The following is an 18,536-nucleotide window of genomic DNA, read 5'->3' on the forward strand; positions in this document are numbered from 1 at the left end:
TTTTCTGAGAAGAAACTATAAAAATGTTCTCAAATTATTTATAAAATATATACTGTTTCACAAAATTTTCCTGGATAAAAAAACCCAAGAACTAATAAAACTGACTCTAGACCTATGGTGAATAATTAAACATAAAATAAATCAGTTATAAAAATCAAAATTAGCAGAGAAATCAGTGCATGGAAAGAATGTATCACTGAAGCACTCTTATCTGATAGCAATATTCTAGGTCAACACTGCTATTTTCTTTGCCTTTCCCTGTAATTCAATATTCTACTAAAATTAACACAGACTAGAGAGAAGATAAAAATCTATATAGGATCTAACGAAATGCTAAGTTTATTATTAGAGCAACTTCAGTTACATTAGCTATGCATATCTGAAACCTCAGAACTTCTTTAAAACACTGCTAGTCATTATGGATGTGCTTCAGACCACATAACCTTCATGCCAAAAACTGCACTGACTCCCAATGATAATACAGCATTTAAGAGGTATAAAATATTTGCTTTATTAATAATAGTGAAATGCTATAAAACATTTATTGATAATATAAGCAAATATGCACAATGTATCTTTTGGACATACATGAATTATGGTTTCAAATTCAATATTTATGAATTATAAATAAAATAACAAAATGTATTCTAGTTATATGATATTATGCAATAACATGAAAATAAAATTGCTAATAATGAGTACCATATATCTTGCATCAATGTAGATACTCCAGAATCTTTACATGTAAAAACTCATTTAACCTTCATAGCAACTCTATAATGTAAGTTCTATTTTTACTCCCACTTTACTGATGAAGAAACTAGACACAGAGAGGTTAATTAATTTGTTCAAGGTCACAGTGCTAATAAGTGATAGAGCCAGGATTCAAATTCAAGAATTCTAGCTTTGAAATTTTAAATCAGTGCCTTCTAATTCTGCCTAAGCATGCTAACTGTGAATAAAGAAAGCAGTTCATTTTTCCAAATGATTTTCATAAACTACATGAAGGACAGTTCTGAATATCCCTAGACTCTGCTGCTTACTGAACTTATTATTTAACATATTTCCCAACAGACGTCTTAAATTGATCACTTTGAGGTCACTGAAAAATAAATCCAATCTACTATGCTCCATGCTGCATCCTAAGTATACTGCTGGCATTCAAACTTTAGGAAAAAAAGGAAATAAATTACATTTCATTAACTCATCAAATGCTAAGGCTAGAATGGACCTTTGAGATTAGTTTATTCTCCATCATTTCAAAACTTAAAAAACTATGGCACAGAAAATGAAGTGACTTTTCAAAGTTCAGAAATATTAGAAGATGCTGTAATAAAACTTAACAATCTAGATTATAAAGAGAAAATATAAACATCAATTTTATAAGTAGTTCCACATTGTAAAGATCAATATAATTAGGGAAAAGTCAAAAACTAAATATAGTCTTCTTATGTATAAAACAACTGAACTTATTCCAGGCTGATTTTCCATTATCCAAGACATTATCTTATGGCTTTTACCAAATTCTATATACTAGATAATCCCCATTTCTATTCGCCTAAGAAAAAAATAATTAGGAATTCAAGACCAATTGCTAGATCAGCCTACTATCACTAAACCACACCGAAAGTAAAAATGGATCTTGATGTATAAGTCAAAGGCAATTTCTTAAACTAAACATTTTAGACTATTATTAAGGCAACAATGTTACTCTAAGCAGTACTCTGTCTAAATGTTTTACTGAATTCAGTCATTTTCAACTACCTACATTAAAAAAGAATATCAGTTAGGATTCATAGTTACAAGAAAGGAAAGCATATTTGGTTAATTTAAATAGAAAATAAGTTAAAAGGAAGTTGGATAACCAGTAGATCTGCCAAAGGGCTGAGCAACCATGTTTGGCAACTGGCAGGAACAAGGAAGACTAAGTAGCTGTGGTGTCACAGTCAAAATTACACCATGATTAGTCTCAAAAGGATACCACTGCTAGCACTTGTGAGCACTGGACTCCATTGACTGTAGCATTTCTACTTCTAAACAATGAACAACCACCTCTTCTAGCATCTTCTAGCATTACTAACCCTGAAAATTCAATCCTGTTGCAGCTCCTGCAGCTGCTTACTAGAATAGGCACCTTGCAGGCCTTATTTCTTTGGATTACTAACTTGATTCAAGGTAAAAGATAAGTGCATCAGTCCAAGCTTAGATCATATGCCAATTCACTAGTAGCAAAACAGGCTGAAAGAGGTATGTTGTTTTTTTTTCTTCTAGATTGTACAAAAGTAAGTAGGCTGTGCTGTGTGTGCATGCTAAGTCACTTCAGTTGTGTCTGACTCTTTGCGACCCTATGGACCATAGCCTGTCAAACTACTCTGTTCTTCGGATTCCCCAGGCAAGAATACTGAGGTGGGCTGTGCCTATTATCAAAATTCATAAGGTAAGAAACACCTCAGAAGTAGACAAGCTCAGATACTGGGCTGTCAAAGAGTGTAAATATTCACTAAAGAGGAAAAAAAAGTGAAAGGGAGAGTGGCTCAGTTGTGTTCGACTCTTTGTGACCCCATGGACTATGCAGTCCATGGAATTCTTCAGGCCAGAATACTGGAGTGGGTGGAGCCATCCTTCCCAACCCAGGGATTGAACTCAGGTCTTCCTCACTGCAGGTGGATTCTTTACCAGCTGAGCCACCAAGGAAGACCAAGAATATTGGAGTAGGAGGCCTATCCCTTTTCCAGCGGATCTTCTCGATCCAGAAATTGAACCAGGGTCTCCTGCATTGCAGGCAGACTCTTTACCAGCTGAGCTACCAGCGAAGCCCCATTAAAGAGATGTACAGTTAAAATAATTAACAATCCAAAAGTGATTTTTTAATTTGGCTACATCAGGTATGTATTTGTATGTATGTACTTATATGTGTGCATGTTGGGAAGGCTCTCCTTCTCTTTATATATACATATTCCTAACAGTTGCTTCTAATGGTTTCACTTAGATTAACATTAAAATAAGACAACAAAGTTGTTTTTTCCTCCCAAGGGTTAACCAAGACTGTGTCAGACAGAAAAAAAATTTTCATCTGCCCTTCTAGGTTCTTCTGACTGGTCTAAGAATTAAGTTGACGTGAGACACATTAACAGGAGAAAGGCAAACAAAAGTTTAATAACATGTATGCATGAAAGTGGTGGTTTAGTCACTCATCGTGTCTGACGCTTTGCAACCCCGTGGACTGTAGCCTGCTAGGCTACTCTCTCCATGGGGATTTTCCAGGCAAGGATACTGGAGTGGGTTGCCATTTCCTTTTCCAGGGGAACTTCCTGACCTAGGGATCGAACCCTGGTCTCCTATACTGCAGGCAGTCTCCTGCATAGCAGGCAGATTCCTTACTGACTAAGCCACCAGGGACCCAGGGAAGCCGCTCCAAGTTAGTTAGTCATGTCTGACTCTTTGCAACCCCATGGACTATAACCAACCAGGCTCTGCTGTCCATGGAATTTTTCTGGTAAGAATACTGGAGTAGGTTGCCATTTCCTTCTCCAATCATGAAAGATACCAAGGAAAACTGAGTAATTAATGAAATGGCTAAAGTCCTCACCTTAAATACCATCTTCACCTAAAGACAAAAAGGATATTGGGAATAGTGGTTTGGGACTTCACAGGGGAGAAAGGCAATTCATATGGAAATGGAAAGCAAATGTTTGGTACATAAATGTTTGATGGGCCATACAGACAATGGGACACAGGTTGGAATCTGATCTGCAGGCCCTGCCAGGTTTCCCACACCACACCCAATCCATATTTGCAGATACCTCTGATGACAGCTCTGTTCTGAGAACAGACCCCCTATCTGAAATATTTGCATATCTTATATCCGACAAGGAATCAATATCTAAAATATGTAAGGAGCTAGGAATTCATATTACTCCATAACAAAAATGCAAATTACCCAATTTAAAAATTGGCAAAGGACCTAAATAGACATTTTTCCAAAAAAGGACATACAAATGGCCAACAGGTACATGAAAACGTGCTCAACGTCACTATCAGGAAAATGCAGATTAAAACCACAATGATTTATCATCACATACCAGTTAGGATTACTTTTATCAGAAAGAAAAAAGATAAATGCTAGTAGTACTTCCCTGGTGGTCTGGTGGCTAAGACTCCTATTCCCAACGCAGAGACCCTGGGTTCAATCTCTGGTCAGGTAAATAGATCCCACATGCATCAACTAAGAGTTTGCATGCTGCAACTTAAGATGCTGCATGCTGCAGTGAAGATCAAAGATCCTGAGTGCAACTAAGGCAGGGTACAGCCAAATAAATAAATATATAAATAAATGTCTTTTTAAAAAGAAAGAAATGCTGGGAAGAGGAAAAGAGGGAACCCCTGTATACTGTTGCTAGCAATGTAAATTGATGCTGCCACTATGGAAAACTGGAGAAGGCAACGGCAATCCACTCCAGTACTCTTGCCTGGAAAATCCCATGGACAGAGGAGCCTGGAGAATCCCAGGGTCGGGGGAGCCTGGTAGACTGCCGTCTATGGGGTCGCACAGTCGGACACGACTGAAACAACTTGCAGCAGCGGCAGCTATGGAAAACAGTATGGAATTTCCTCAAGAAATTAAAAACAGAGCTACCACATACATGATTCAGCAATCCCACTTCTGGGTATGTATTCAAGAGAAATCAATATCTCAAAGAGACAGTTCTAGTCACATGTTCATAGCAGCATTATTCCATAAATAAAAACAACCTAAGTGTTCATCAACCATAGTTAGAGATGAATAGATCAAGAAAATGCAGTACATTTCCATATACACAATGGAATGTCAATGAGCTTTTAAAATGAATGAAATCAGGGTCTTTCTTGGCAGTCCAGTGGTTAAGATTATGTGCTTCCAATGCAAATGGTGAACTAAGATCCCACATGTGGTAAGATGTGGCCAAAAAAATTAAAAAGAAAAAAAAAGGCGCTTAACAAAATGAAATTATGTCATTTGCAATAATATGGATGAACTTGGAAGGCATTATTGTAAGCAAAATAATCCAGACAGAGAACAACAAATATCACATGGTAACAGTTATATGCGGAATCTGAAAAGAAAAAAAAAAATCAAACTTAGATTCGGAGAATAGAAAAATGTTTCCTCAAGAGTGGGAAAATAGGGAGGGAAAGCTCTGTAAAAAAGGATACAAATTTTCAGTTCAGATGACTAAGGTCTGAGGATCTAATGTATACCATGGTAACTGCAGAAGATAATGTTGTATTGCATAATTGAAATTTGCTAGGAGAGGAGAACTTAAACGTTCTCACCAAAAAATAAATCTGTGAGGTGATGGATATAGTTATTAACTTGATGAGAGGAATATTTTCACAATATACACATATATCAAATCATCATGTGGTATACTTTAAATGCCTTGTCTTTTTACTTGTCAATTATACCTCAATAAAACTCAAGAGAAATAAAGTAAGATAGCAATCTTACTGTGTTTTCCAATACCCCTAAATAATAGTGGAAATGATGGATTTCATATCTGAGAAAGAAGAAAGATGTCCACATAATTAAAACAGCCTGCCACTTAAAAAATATGAATCCTCAGAAGTCATCTGCTTAGTTTTGCTGTTGTCCAGTCGGTAAACCATATCTGACTCTGCAACCCCATGGACGTCAGTGCACCAGGCTTCTCTGTTCTTCACTATCTCCTGGAGTTTGCACAAATGGGTGTCAGTTGAGCTGATGATGCCATTCAACCATTTCATTCTCTGTTGCCCTCTTCTCCTGCTGCCCTCAGTCTTTCCTAGCATCAGCATCATTTCCAATAAATTGGCTTTTTGCATCAGGTGGCCAAAGTATTGGAGCTTCAGCTTCAGCATCAATCCTTCCAGTGAATACTCAGGGTTGATTTCCTTTAGGATTGACTGGTTTGATCTCCTTGCAGTCCAAGGGACTCTCAAGAGTCTTCTCCAGTACCACATATCGAAAGCATAGATTCTTCAGCACTCAACCTTCTTTATGGTCCAACTCTGACATTTGCATGACTTCTGGAAAAACCATAGCTTTGACTTATATGGACCTTTGCTGGTAAACTGATAGCACTGCTTTTTAACATGCTGTCTAGGATTGTCATAGTTTTCCTTCCAAGGAGCAAGTGTCTTCTAATTTCATGGCTGCAGTCACCATCCACAATGATTTTGGAGCCCAAAGGAATAAAAATATGTCATTGTTTCCACTTTTTTCATTTCTATTTGCCATGAAGTGATGGGACCAGATGCCATGATCTTAATTTTTTGAATGTTGAGTTTTAAGTGAGTTTTTACACTCTCCTCTTTCACCCTAACCAAGAGGCTCTTTAGTTCCTCTTTGCTTTCTGCCATTAGGGTGGTATCACTTGCATATCCAAGGTTGTGGATACTGCTCCCAGAAATCTTGATTACAGCTTGAAATTCATCCAGCCCAGCATTTGGCATGATGTACTCTGTATAGAAGTTAAATAAGTAAGGTGACAATATACAGCCTTGACTTACTCCTCTCCAAATTCTGAACCAGTCCATTAATCCACATCTGATTCTAACTGTTGTTTCTTGACCTGCATACTAGTTTTATAGGAAACAGGTAAGGGAATACTGGTATTGCCATCTTTTTTAAGAATTTTCCACAGTTTGCTGTGATCCACACAAAGGCTTTTTCATAGTCAATGAAGCAAAAGTAGATGTCGTCCTGGAACTTCTTTGCTATTGCTATAATTCAACGAATGTTGGCAATTTGATTCCTGGCTCCCGTGTTTTCTAAACCCAGCTTGTACATCTGAAATTTCTCAGTTTACATACTGCTTAGTTTGACTACAGTGATATTAAATATGTAACTAACAGCCATGATTATATTTTAAAGTCTCCTCAAGTTTATGTAAATATTCTCCAATATACTTTACTACAAAGTACACTAAAACACAGCACTGATTCTTAGGAATACTTAGGAGCACGACTTCCATAGCCTGTCCATCATTCAGATTTCAACCTTGTTCTCCATCCCTTCACTTCATATATTCTAACACCCAACTAAATTAAAATATACATTTCTCTTTTTCATATACAGATACTTCTCTCACCATATTTTTGTATTCAGAACTTATAATACTTTATGGCTTCATTCAAATGACAGTTTTGTCATGAAATTTATATAAGAGTATTTCTAATATTGTCTTGAAATTTTAACTACCAGAGAACTGGGAGTGGTAAAGTGGAAATGAGGCTCATTCTTTTAACGATTATTATGCTATTCAGGAAAATGAATTTTTAAAAACACATACTGCAACTATATCTTTCAATAAAAGTTTTAATGAATACTATTAGTTGCCATTATAGCACATAATAAAAAGAAAATCAGTAGGTCATAACATCTTCATAAAACACTACAAGTTGTCAATTCTAAGAAGCAGGAATATAGATATTTGTTACATTATTTTTGTTAAGAAAAAAACTAGAACAGGTGTAAAGAGGTTAATGGAGGGAAAGTGGGGAAAGAAGGGAATAAAAGTAAGGGAGCAAGTGAGGGAGGGGCAGAGAGAGAGAAAAAAAACTATGCTGAGTACAGAAATATACAGGGCATTCTGCCCCTTGCTAGTCTTTCTAATAAGAAAATATTTAAAGCAAAATGTTAAAGAAATATCTTCTTTGGGGAAAAAAAAGACACAAAGGCAATAAAGTTGTCAAAGAAATAGAAAACACAATACTAATGTACATTTTACATAGAAATGCAGGAGATACTGAAACAATTGGTTCGGCCAAAATGTTCCTTCTTTGTTAACCCAACTGAACTTTTTGGCCAACCCAATACATTAGGGGTTTAAAATTATAGGTATCATATGCCTTAATTATCAGTTAGTCTTGAATTATTCTTTTTTGTTTCTTTTGTTTTTTAATTTGCTTATTTTTTTAGTGCCATGGTGCCATGCAAAAGAAACTGTTTCCAGTTTGTTAAAATCATATAATAATACCTTAAGTGTGATTAAAAGTGAAAAATATAAATACAATTAATAGAGCAATAACTAACAAATGAAAGATAATATTTTATGGCTTATGTTACACTGAAATTAATATTAACTTAAAACATCAAAATCTAGCACTGTTAGCTAACAGACTTATTAAGATTCAGCGCAGCAACTAGCCTAGAAAAAGTACTTACATTGGCTTTCCTTAAAACTAAAGCCAGTCTACCTGATGTGTTAGGAATACTAATGATATATTTTAGAATACTATAATTTTAAATAAATTCTTATAATACCAGAGAAAAGTTTTTAGATATGTACATACCACAAAAGGCAAAGTATTGTAAAAAATTTGGCAAATCAATATGGCAGAAACATATCTATTAATAATACTCAGAATACAGAGCCTCATTAAAATGAGTTCTTAGATACTTAATTCTTAAGAGCAGTTTCACACAGAAAACAATTTTTATAGTTACAGCCTGTAATGATGAACATGAGCAGCCATCTCTTGAATCACACAGTGGAAGAGATTTTAGAATGTGAATGATACCCCAACATAGCTGTATATGTCAGGATAGTCACAATGAATTTTTAAAAACATTATTTTCAATAATTATAATTCACTAAAACATTCAACAGCTGACATTATTTCATTCCATTCAGGGAATATTTTGAGTAAAGATTTCCAACTGTTCTTGAACAAAATGTCATCAAAATTTAGAGGACATGCTTACAAAAATGTTCAATGACAATGCATTGCAAAGCAATTCTTTTTGGCTGTTCAGTCACTCATGTGTGTCTGACTCTTTGCGACCCCATGGACCGCAGCATGCCTGGCTTCCCAATCCCTCACCATCTCCTGGATGCTTGCTCAGACTCATGTCCATTTTGTCAGTGATGCCATCCAACCACACCATAAGGACTTAAATGCTTGTAAAATTCAATTAATGAAAGGTAGCAAAGACAGAAAGCTTATAATGACATGCGAAGTATTTATTTGTATTCAACATTAGTAGTGTCTCAAAGACTTTGTAATTCAGATACATTAACTGTGCATCTATAAAATTATTTGAAATTTTTATAACTTCAGTTTTTCTGAAGTTTATTTTATCAAAAATCAAACCTCTTTGGATGAACTATGAAATATCTGTAAACTACAACCAATTCCATGTATATCTTGGTTATACAGGATACATAATTTAGTAAGAATCCTGTTTTACCCATAATGCCATGATCCACCAATCTGTGTCCATATTACCTTTGTAGAAATAATTTTATCTTTAATGTTCTGCAGTTCCATGTATCAAATTACTGTCTGAAACTATAATCTCCTTAAAACAACTAACTACTAAATCTGAAAGTAAATCCTATGCTTCTTCAGTAGATCTGTGTCTTCAGATTTTTCTGTGGTCAATGACAAAGCCATGAGAGGTGATAAATGCTGGCACACACCATGTATACAAGTTACAGATTCATATCAACTTTAATGAAAAACAAAATGTTAGAACTTAATTTATCATTAAGATTAGTTTTTCTTTATTTGAACTCCATGCTGCCAAAAAGTTCACGAAAGTTTTACCAAAAAATATAACAAAAGAAAGTAGTTGTTGACAGAAGCACTATAGCAACAACATTTCAACTACCCTTTGTATGTTCTCTGACAGGTCTGACGAGCCTCTATTCCTTGTAGATATTTCACTGACACCTAATCTAAAATCTTTTACGTTTTGTATTGGTCCAAACCCCAGGCATGGTGGATGTACAAATCTCTCCAACCTTAGCATCAATGGTACAACTAGCTATTAAAACAGCGGCCAGCTGGGATTGTTGCTTTATTAGTCACTAAGTTGTGTCCAACTCCTTTGCGACCCATGGACTGTAGCCCACCAGGTCCCTCTATTCATGGGATTTCCCGGGAAAGAATACTGAAGTGGGTCGCCATTTCCTTCTCCAGGGGAACTTCCTGAGCCGGGGATAAAACCCATGTCTCCTGCATTGGCAAGCAGATTCTTTGCCACTAAGCCACCTTGCCCTCCAGCAAGCATGGCAGCACTAAATACTTCGCCTACTCCAACAAGTTAGGTGTTGTGAGCCACTCATATCCTAGCATACTTTATTTAACAGCATGTGCTGATAAATATCAACAAAGTCCTACTATACAGCACAGGGAATTATATTCAATATTCCATAAAGAATATGAAAAATAGTATGTGTATATATATGTGTAAACGAATCACTTTGCTACATACCAGAAACTAATACAACATTGTAAAGCATCTATTCTTCATTTAAAAATAAAAATAAAGGACTTCCCTGGTGGTCCAGTGGGTAAGTATCCACCTGCCAATGCAGGGGACATGGGTTCGATCCCTGATCCTAGAATATTCCACATGCCATAAGCCTGTGTGCCACCACTATTGAGACTGCACTCTAGAGCCTGTGAGCTACAACTATTGAAGACTTCATGCCTAGAGCCCACGCTCCACAACAAGAGAAGCCACCACAATGAGAAACCTATGCACCACAACTAGAGAACAGCTTCTGCTTTCTACAACTAGAGATTGAAAACTCAGCACAACCAAAAATAAAATAAATAAATTTTAAAAATTTTACAGAAAGAATAAAAATAACCCCCCACACACACACCTCAAAACCCCTCCACGGCAAAAGCTGAACTGGACATGCTACTAGGGCTACAAGCATAAACCATGACTGTCCCAAGCAACTGAGATGACCTTCACTGCATGGTGGTGGTGTAGTCACTAAGTCATGTCTGACTGGAGTGGATCGCCATTTCCTTCTCCAGAGGATCTTTCTGATCCAAGGATAAAACCCTGGTCTCTTGAATTGCAAGTGGATTCTTTACCAACTGAGATACCAGGGAAGCCCTGTTCACTGTATATTTAACTATTATCCCATTTAACAGATGAATAAAGAGATGTAGAGAGACAGAGGCTAATTTCCCATAAAGAGAATTTACCATAAAGCTTAAGTTTCAGGGCACTTCACTTGAATATGCATGCCCCTTCCAAGTCCTATATATAATTTTGTAATCACAATTTTGAATTTTTTTTTACATAAAGTGGGCTCCTTACAACCTAGATCTGCCCTTGTACAGAGAGGTTTAATAATCAGCCCAAATCCACAGAGCCTGCAATAATACCCGAAAGGAGTTAGCACTAGTACCGATTTCATTTAGAGAATATATAGTCATATCAGAAAATGAAAAAATAGTATTAGTTGTTTTTAGTTCCCCAAGCAGAATTCTAACTGGTATACCTTGGGAGTCTTGCTGTATTCCAACCTACACACTACTAACACCACAAATCGTCGTAAAATGCCACTTTTATTATATTACTTCTGAATTTGAATGAGTCTTCAATAACTAACAGATCAAATTTCAACTTTTCACTCTTTCACTTCACTATCAAGCAGACACCACACGCATTTTTAAATATTTAAATGTATAATCTTATCTCAAATTACTTATGTAGTATTTATTTTCTTGTTGTCTTTTTCCATATGAAGTTCACTTTTGTTTCTAATTTGCCAAATCCTATCTAAAACTATCCTATGTTTTACTATTATTCACAGTATCTATTTTTTAAATTACTTATTTTAGCCTCTGAACTTAAACATTTTCAAGCTTAATGGCATGTCATATTCCCCCCCCCCCCCAACAAACTATTAAGTATAGAGTCAAATCTATCATTGACTAAATTTCAATTATTTTGTACCTCCACGTGGCACAACACCTGATGCATAGTATTAAACAAACGTTTTGCACAAACGAACGTTTTAGGCCTACATTTAGAACTACAAACCTCTCCATCATCTAAATATAAATAGGATTTTATATGTGTCTTTCTTATAACACTAGTTACATTCTTTAATCTAAGTTGTAAAAAGTTGATCTCATTCTGAATTGCATATTGTGGCCCAAACTGGTTACATCTTTATATTCTACCTCCTTCTCCTCTGTCCTACCACCTTCATTTCTGAGATAGCTATGAATTGGGTAAAAGAAGTCACTGGTCAATAAACAAGGAAAATAAAAGAGAATATTTTCCAAATTTAAAGAATCAGTGCTTAAACCTGACTTATCTCAAATTTACACATTAACCTGAGTAGAAAAATACAGGGTCTCAGTGGTGACTTATAAAAAATACAAAACAAAAATCAGAGTTCTGGGTCAAAAATTCCCAAATAAGTAAAAAAAAAATTTTAATTGGTAATAGTGACAAATTACTAATATTTTTATTTTGTCTGGAGAAGTCTGTAAAGGGCACTTTATAATAAAAAAAAATGGTAAGAGAAATATAATTTTAGGACAGTCTATTAAATTGAAAAATCTGACATTATCACTGATTACCAAGTTTCAGGGACAGTAGATTGTGACCTGTTATCAGAGATATATAAATTAGTTTCAACTTAGATAAAATATCTTTACCCTAAATGAGACTTTGCTCGAAATGAAATGTTATGACATTTTACAAAGATGTCCAAGCCATAACACTAAAGAAAACACAAGTAGTTTAAAAAGGAATATAAGGGAACCTTACTTCTTTCATAGCCCTTTCCCTAACAACAAAAAACATGTTATGTATAACTAATCGGTAGAGCCCTAAATTGAAAAGCAGCAAAAAGTCAAATGCCAAGTTTATTTTGTGCCAAGGAAAACTGTAAAGACCTTTGCAATTGTAAAGATCCTCCTATTTAGATGATTCTGCAATTAAACTTAATATATATCAGGTTCCTATAATATACAAGAATACTCTGCTTCAATTTAATGCATGCAATCAAGTTGCTATGACCAAAACAAACTTGCTATAGCCTGCTTCATTCATTCCCATGACAAAAATGTATAGGTCCCTTAAATGTTTTCCTGTCTTTATCCAGACCCCCTTACTATCTGTTAAATAATTCTTCCAAGTACTTTAATACCTCCTCCCTCAACCCAACTCTTCTAGGAACTACTGCTAAAGAATAGGTCTCCAATTTGATTATTTATCTTACATCCTTTTCAACTTTTAAGCACCTGTATTTCATTGCTTTTTCATGGTGTTTGTTCTGTGCAGTACTGCTGTCCTTCAAGGCTTAATATAATTTCCTGCTTCTCAGTTCTCTAAATATCCACAGCCCTTTATTTATTTATCTACAGGGCACTTTTATAAGACTCATCTTTGAGAACCTGCCTGCCAAGGTAGGAGACATAAGAAATGCTGGTTTGATCCCTGGGCTGGGAAGATTCCCTGGAGGAGGAAATGGCAAACCACTTCAGTAGTCTTGCATGGAGAATCCCATGGAGAGAGGAGCCTGGTGGGCTACAGTTCACAGGGTCACAAAGAGTTAGACATGACTGAAGCAACTTAGCACGCACAGTGGTTAAGCACAGTGTTCTCAAGACCTAACTCTGCCACTGACTAGCTAGGTGATCTTGGGCAAGCCATTTAACATTAGTGGTTTCCCCATCATTAAAATGAGGGTACATTTGTACATACCTCATAGGGTTCTTGTTAAGAAAAAAATGAGCTAATATACAAAAAGAACAGTGCTTGTTAGATATTAAGTGCTATTTATCTACCATTATAGTCATTTACCTAATTCTAATCTCACCATTCTACCACATATTCTTTTTGTGGGCCAAAATTATATCCTTTTATATCTGAATCCCCCTATACAGACTAACAGTGCTTTAAATAGGACATATTTGTTGAATACTTATGTTGAATATTATGACAAAGCAGTTGTTCTGACGGAACATGGTAAATGTTCTCCAGTTAATTCCTTTGTCTATATTTTAAGTTCCTAATAGTTCTCAAAATTTTCAACTGCAGAACAATTCTAACATCAGAGGAGAATAAGTAAGTACTCCAGGATGGTCTAGTAAAATAATTAAAACTTCTATTGTATAGTAGCACCAATCAGCTGTTAGTGATTACTAAGTCTTTTCTGGGACTCTGAGGCCCTTCAGGGTCTCAAGATCAGACACCATGATCAACTAATCTTGTCAACAGTATTAATAGAAAGTGGAAATACTCGTTGTTTCATTACCAATCTGGGTTTGACCCTGAGGAGCCCATTCACCCCTTCCACCCTCACCATGCATGAGAAAATTTATTTTAAAATTGCATATTTTATCTTAAAATTTCACAAGAGTTTTGCAATTTGCTCTATAATGTATCCAAGATAGTTTAAATTTTAAAATATTATTTTCTTCTCACCTCTGAGTAAAACTGATGCTCCAAAGAGATGTGTCTGTTTTTTCTGTGGTTTCTTAAGCGCGCTGGTAACTAACAATTCTAGGTACAGTACTATCTCACTTTGAGAAACACAGTCTTTGACTACAGATTTCTTGTGGTATGCTCTAGTCAAATCCTCCCAATAGCAACTCCCCAAATACTACTCCCTGAATAATCAGAAATTTGAGATATATGACAGAGTAAGAATAGCACCAACATTTTCAGGCTTAAGATGTAATACATTTTTAAATGCTTCAGCATTTGTGAAATGACTTATTTAACAGTCACATTTTAAAGAATATTATAATCAAGTTGTTTGAAATTATAATCATATATCAAGTAAATCCTGCAAAGCCTGTATGAGAATTTTCACTTTTCTCAAAGTGTAAGTTTGATGTTATAACTTATTTTCTAGCCAGAAATAATGAAGATAAATTTCTAAAATAAAATGCTAACATTCTTCAACAGGATAAATGCATCTGCTAAAATTATTGGGCACAGTAACAATATCTGGTGAATGCAAAAGATGTCCTTCCTCTAATAAAATTCATTAGAATTTAAATGTGTTATTTTACATCCATATACTATTCTCCTGGGTCTACTTGTAAAAAAAAATTTGTATTTAATGGCTCAGTTTCAATCACAACAATTTTTTTTCATCAAGGAATTTGATCATAATTAAATTCTGGGGCTACATAATTTCCATCCTGTGGACTTCAAGGTCAACAGCAATGAACAGGTTATATAAAACTAAATTTCCAACCTATTATGTTTTACTCCTAAATACAAAATACACTGTAAATTCTCTATAAATTAGTAAAATAAAAATTTATTCTACCTTCCTTGGAAACAAACTATACTGGATTTTTATGGTTGATGCTTATCCCGCCTCCCATTAAAGGATTTAAGGGCAGCAACTTCCATCACAATACTTTTCAAGTTCATGCAAAGAGTACATATTGACCCAAAGAAACCCCTCCCAAGAAAGGGCAGGACAGAAAGAAGGCAGAAAAGGGATCAGGTGCTGAGAGGCCTCATTAGAGCAGGACGCAGGACAGAGAGCAGGTACAGACCTCATGGAATGTGGCTCCACATAGCCTTGGGAAACACAGCGGGGGAGAAAAAAGGATTGCTTCTGCTTTAGGAATAGAGACTTCGCGCTATGCCGTCCCATGTTGCTGCTGCTGCCGCTAAGTCGCTTCAGTCGTGTCCGACTCCGTGCGACCCCATATACCGCAGCCCACTAGGCTCCGTCCTTGGGACTCTTCAGGCAAGAATACTGGAGTGGGTTGCCATTTACTTCTCCAATGCATGAAAGTGAAGTGAAAGTGAAGTCGCTCAGTTGGATAACGATTAAAAAACCCACTCCTGGCAAGTTCTTTCCAGTTAAGTCTGTGCACTGCCCTTCAGGGCCTAGGAAAGAGGCGCCATTATGGGAATGAATATCCAGGGACTCGAGGGCTACAATCTCAAGCGCCAGCGACAACTTACCGGGAACCCCCGACCCAATTCATCTCCTCAAAACTTCGGAGCAGAGTCACTGGGGTCCTGACTGCCGGTGCTTCGGCGTCTTCGTTTCGCGCTGAGCGACAAGTTCCTTGGCCTCAAATGGCTCCTTTCCGCCTCCGGGGAGTATGGCCCAGCCTCCCGACAGCCTCTGCGGCCTGGGGTAGGCGGCTTCCAGGCCTCCGGGCAGCCTCTGTTGTTTCTGCAGGGAACCTATCCTGACAGGGCCGGAAGCGAAGCTGTGGGAGAGCAATTAGTCCACGTCAAGAAGGAAGAGCACAACAGTTTTAACCGCTCAGACGGGGGAAACCTAAGTAAATGAAATAACGGACTTCTGGCCACAGGGTTAGTGTTTCAAACCACCTACACTGTAATTTTATTTAGTTCTCTTGCTGAAGAAAAAGAAAGCGAGGACAAAGTTACAGATCCATAATTCTAAAAATAGTTCCATTCCCACATACCGATTCTCCAAATCCTTTAAAATCTTTCATTTTTAGTTTTAGTATTCAGTAAACATTTGTATATTTTAGAAACATTGCACTATAGTAATTGAAAAGTCTGTGTATTTTGTAATTTTTTGAGAATGCCACATCAAAACTTGATTTAGCTATAAAAGCCCAAAGACTTTAAACTCTTTACTGGAAAAAAACTCAAAACAAAATTGAGTTTTACTGTTCATTTCTGTGTTGTATTTGAATATCCTTACAAAAATGTATCTTACAAACTGTTCATTATATTTTGATTAGAAACTAGAAATCTCTTGTCCCAAACAAATGCACAAAGTACTTTCTTTCCCTCAAATGTCGTGATCGTTTTTCACATGTTAACCTGGAGAATATCTCATAATTTCAAATATAATACATTTTCTGTTCAGTCATTAAGAAATAGTACCTAAAACAGGATAATGTCCCAGGGCAGGCATCTTATATAATCATGGGCTAAGTTGCTTCAGTTATGTCCAACTCTGTGCGGCCCCATGGACTATAGCCTGCCAGGCTCACCTGTTCATGGGATCCTCCAGGCAAGAACACTGGAGTGGGTTGCCATTCCCTTCTCCATATATAATCATATAAGTACTGATTTTTATAACAAAAATTCAGTGAAGTACGTCTATCATTGGTTTGAATTAGACTAGATATTAAGTATTATTTGTAACAACTGAAATGTTGACCTAAGATTTCATTGTCAATGTTATGCCTTGCATGAAAAAGGCTAGCACAACTGATAGATAATGAGTCAAATACTGAGTTATTTTGGGCCAGAGGGCAATTAGGTAATCTCTTGGGTCAGGAAACAGTTCAAGAAAGAAATACAGCACTGCTAAAATATTATTTAGCATTTGTTGGAAAAATCCATCCAAAATTCTTAAATCTTAATTTATCGTTATTATTAAAAATCATTTACTTTCTGGTGACTTACTATCTAAAAACATAAGCATACATTATCTGCATGATATATTTTTATTTATATACTAGTAAATGTATATCGGGCACCCCACTCCTGTACTCTTGCCTGGAAAATCCCATGGACAGAGGAGCCTGGAAGGCTGCAGTCCATGGGGTTGAGAAGAGTCGGACACAGCTGAGCGACTTCACTTTCATTTTTCACTTTCATGCACTGGAGAAGGAAATGGCAACCCACTCCAGTGTTCTTGCCTGGAGAATCCCAGGGACGGGGGAGCCTGGTGGGCTGCCATCTCTGGGTTCGCACAGAGTTGGACATGACTGAAGCGACTTAGCAGCAGCAGCAAATGTATATTAGTTTATTATAAACATTATTTCTGATGTTTTACAGTTTATAAATCATATACTTTTTCTAATATATGTATATATTCTGTATCATTTATAAAATGTATTTAATTCTCTTCAATGAACATTGGTAATGTCCACTTTGACATGGACATTGAGAGTATCACACTTGAGAACAGACTAATTTAGTAATTATTGCTTATTTTTAATTTTTACTTACTTTCAATATCTTTTTCTAAGATTATTCCTCCCCTGTTAAGAAAATTTTACTTTTCCACATAAAAACACGTAAACTGGACAAGCTTTGTTTGCTATAGTAAGCAGTGATTTTTTTTCACCTCCCTTTTCTCTAGTTTCAAACACAAACTAAATTAACATTATTGTTGCTTAAATTGCATTATGAAAGAAGGACCTTGACATTCTTAGTTTCTTATTTAAATGGAATTACCTATCTGGTTTTCTACCATCTCTGCCTTTCCTGAAGGCTTGAGTCTAGTCTCAGGAGCTCAAATCAATACTAGCCTTTGGGAGCAGAGTGGGGTTATAGGGGGGTTGTGGAATTTAAGTGGTGATAGTTAGGTCTGTACTTTAGTGGTTTTACAACAAGTTAAACCTTATATTGATCTTTTCCCAGTTCTAGTAACTGAGCTTCAACTTTCCTTGTACCACATTTCTGGCAACCAAATTCTATCTTGATTATTTTTTTTATACCCATTTCTTCATTCTAATAAGTCTTTCATTCTAGGCTTTAAAAGCTTTTCCTGTACCTGAGTTTCACTTTCAGTTGATAAACTGACCTGCCTATGTATTTAGGTCTCTAATTTTATTAGCTTGTAGATTTCCCACTGCCTTGCTTCTTCCCTCATCTTGCCCTATGCCAGTGATGCAAGCCACTTCCCTTGACTGCCAACTGCTTTCTGATCCATGCGTCCCTCTGTGTATCATGTTTTGCCAACTGAACATCCTCCTATACCCCAAGTTCTGTTTATCCTGACCCTCCACATGTCCTGTCACAGTCAGGAGATGTGACATAAAGAATTCAATTTTAG

General features: G+C 36.2%; 1 protein-coding gene across 1 annotated transcript in view; it reads right to left on the reverse strand.

The window, feature by feature from the left end:
* C5H12orf40 (chromosome 5 C12orf40 homolog) overlaps positions 1 to 18,536 on the reverse strand; it is a 93,404-nt gene that overhangs the window by 72,426 nt on the left and 2,442 nt on the right. Inside the window, exons 2-3 of the mRNA XM_052640566.1 lie at positions 16,107 to 16,131; positions 15,787 to 15,978 (exon numbers count right to left, since the gene is read on the reverse strand). Of these exons, the coding sequence (XP_052496526.1) occupies positions 15,787 to 15,978; positions 16,107 to 16,131 (217 nt within the window). The remainder of the gene's footprint in view (positions 1 to 15,786; positions 15,979 to 16,106; positions 16,132 to 18,536) is intronic.

The sequence above is a fragment of the Budorcas taxicolor genome, chromosome 5, assembly GCF_023091745.1.
Source record: "Budorcas taxicolor isolate Tak-1 chromosome 5, Takin1.1, whole genome shotgun sequence".
Taxonomy (NCBI): domain Eukaryota; kingdom Metazoa; phylum Chordata; class Mammalia; order Artiodactyla; family Bovidae; genus Budorcas; species Budorcas taxicolor.